Source organism: Coptis chinensis, chromosome 4, assembly GCF_015680905.1.
Source record: "Coptis chinensis isolate HL-2020 chromosome 4, ASM1568090v1, whole genome shotgun sequence".
Classification (NCBI taxonomy): domain Eukaryota; kingdom Viridiplantae; phylum Streptophyta; class Magnoliopsida; order Ranunculales; family Ranunculaceae; genus Coptis; species Coptis chinensis.
This window is the reverse complement of record NC_141459.1, coordinates 79,086,429-79,088,044: the sequence shown is the minus strand read 5'-3', so window position 1 is coordinate 79,088,044 and position 1,616 is coordinate 79,086,429. Positions and strand designations below refer to the sequence as shown.

Genomic DNA, 1,616 nt, shown 5'->3' with positions numbered 1-1,616 from the left:
TTGGATCACACACCAACGATATACATAACTTGGACAATATATAAAAAAAAAAAACTTTCAAATCCAACCTTTATCATAAGGGTTTTCCGTATTCCTTGGGTAAATTCCAAATTACTCAAATATGAAATTTTAAAAATAACAATTTCTTCTTTAACCAATACTTACTTAAAATCGAAAACTCCGTTATGAAAACAACACTATAACATGCTGAACAATTTCAATTATAAATCATAAGAAACTAACCGTTAAAACAACCAGCATTTTATTTTCATAATCAGACGATAAATTCTTATATGCTAAGAACTAATAAAGGAACTAGTAAACAACAAATCCAAACATACCTAACATTAACTAATGCAGTTCTTAACATAGTGTCCCAACTGTCCACATTTATAACACTTGCCTACTAGTTCATTGGGTTTAGAACATCTTCGAATAGTATGTCCAACCTCCCCGCAGTTCAAACAATTACCATCAAATCTCTTTAGCGAAGCACTCGCGTCCTTATTCACATGCTTATTGGTTTGCCTATTATATGGGTGATGCTGACTTTTTCTCTGCCCTTGGCGTGGCTGACTAGAAATAAAGTGTAAGCTGGCTTGTTTTGGGGCATTCTCTTTAATCTTATCATCTCTGGATTTATTATCCAATTGTTCATATCTTAATGCCAAATCTAACACGCGATCGAAAGTTTCTGAATCAAAGGGTATCAAATAACTCGATAGACATGGCTCTAGTCCACGGATGAACTTCTGGTTCTTCTTTACTTGGGTATCCACTAGATAAGGAGCATACCTCGATAGTTCATTGAACTTAGTCACGTACTCTGTAACAGTTTTCCCTCCTTGGGTCAGATTAAAGAATTCCTCAGTTAATTTCTCCTTAACAGCATTAGGAACAAACCTTCCCTCAAATCTTACCTGGAAATCCTTCCAAGTCATAGTTTCCACATCCACATTATCCTTGATAGACCTCCACCAAAATAAAGCTGACCCCTCCAACTGGTGAGAAGCCAACTCACATACGCACCTCGGTGAGTTGCATCTTAGCAAACACGGACTCACACATAGTAACCCATTTCTCAGCATCAATGGCCCCTTTCTCCCCCTTGAACTTCTGGCCTCCTAAAGTAACAAAATCCTTGTTTCTCCTAGCAAAATGATCTCCTAGATTAGCATGTTGACCCCTCTAAATAGTTTGCACCAACTGAGTTAATATTGATCCCAAATCAGCAGATATGGTATTACTTCCAGTACCAGTAACGTCATTGTCATCTCCAGCCATCACCTTAAAACAAAACGGACTTCTATTAGTACTCCAAACATCTTAAACTCAAACACACCCAATCACCACATTCCGAGGATCACCTAGACCTTCCACATCTAGGCTAACCTAAGCTCTGATACCAAAATGTCACAGCCCGAATTTCTAAACAATTAAAAAAATGAATATTTGAAATATAAATATCTTAAACATCACTTGGTTCAATTGTCTAAAAACCCAGGCTATGACGGGGTGGATACAACACATGTCAAAACCTAAAACCCACATCATAAACAATCTTAACCACAAATATAATCTCCAAAAATTCTCTTTATTACTTTATGCAAGTCTAT

At 36.6% G+C, this 1,616-nt stretch overlaps 1 protein-coding gene across 1 annotated transcript; it reads right to left on the bottom strand.

Annotated features, from left to right (window-relative positions):
* Window positions 1-347: 347 nt before the first annotated feature.
* Window positions 348-1,284, bottom strand: LOC147504969 (uncharacterized). The gene is made up of 3 exons (XM_086605424.1): window positions 1,248-1,284; window positions 1,030-1,166; window positions 348-920 (listed from the first exon to the last, which is right to left on the bottom strand). Exons 1-3 carry the CDS (start codon window positions 1,282-1,284, stop codon window positions 348-350), a joined length of 747 nt encoding a protein of 248 aa, XP_086461550.1.
* Between the last annotated feature and the right edge of the window lie 332 nt (window positions 1,285-1,616).

What these genes read in the sequence shown, in the direction of transcription:
- LOC147504969 (XM_086605424.1), bottom strand. Translation starts at nt 1,284, where the DNA reads ATGGCTGGAGATGACAATGACGTTACTGGTACTGGAA. An exon ending in TGACGTTACTGGTACTGGAA is followed by an intron (nt 1,167 to 1,247) that starts GTAATACCATAT and finishes ATGCTAATCTAG; the next exon opens with GAGATCATTTTGCTAGGAGA. An exon ending in CTAAGATGCAACTCACCGAG is followed by an intron (nt 921 to 1,029) that starts GTGCGTATGTGA and finishes AAGGATTTCCAG; the next exon opens with GTAAGATTTGAGGGAAGGTT.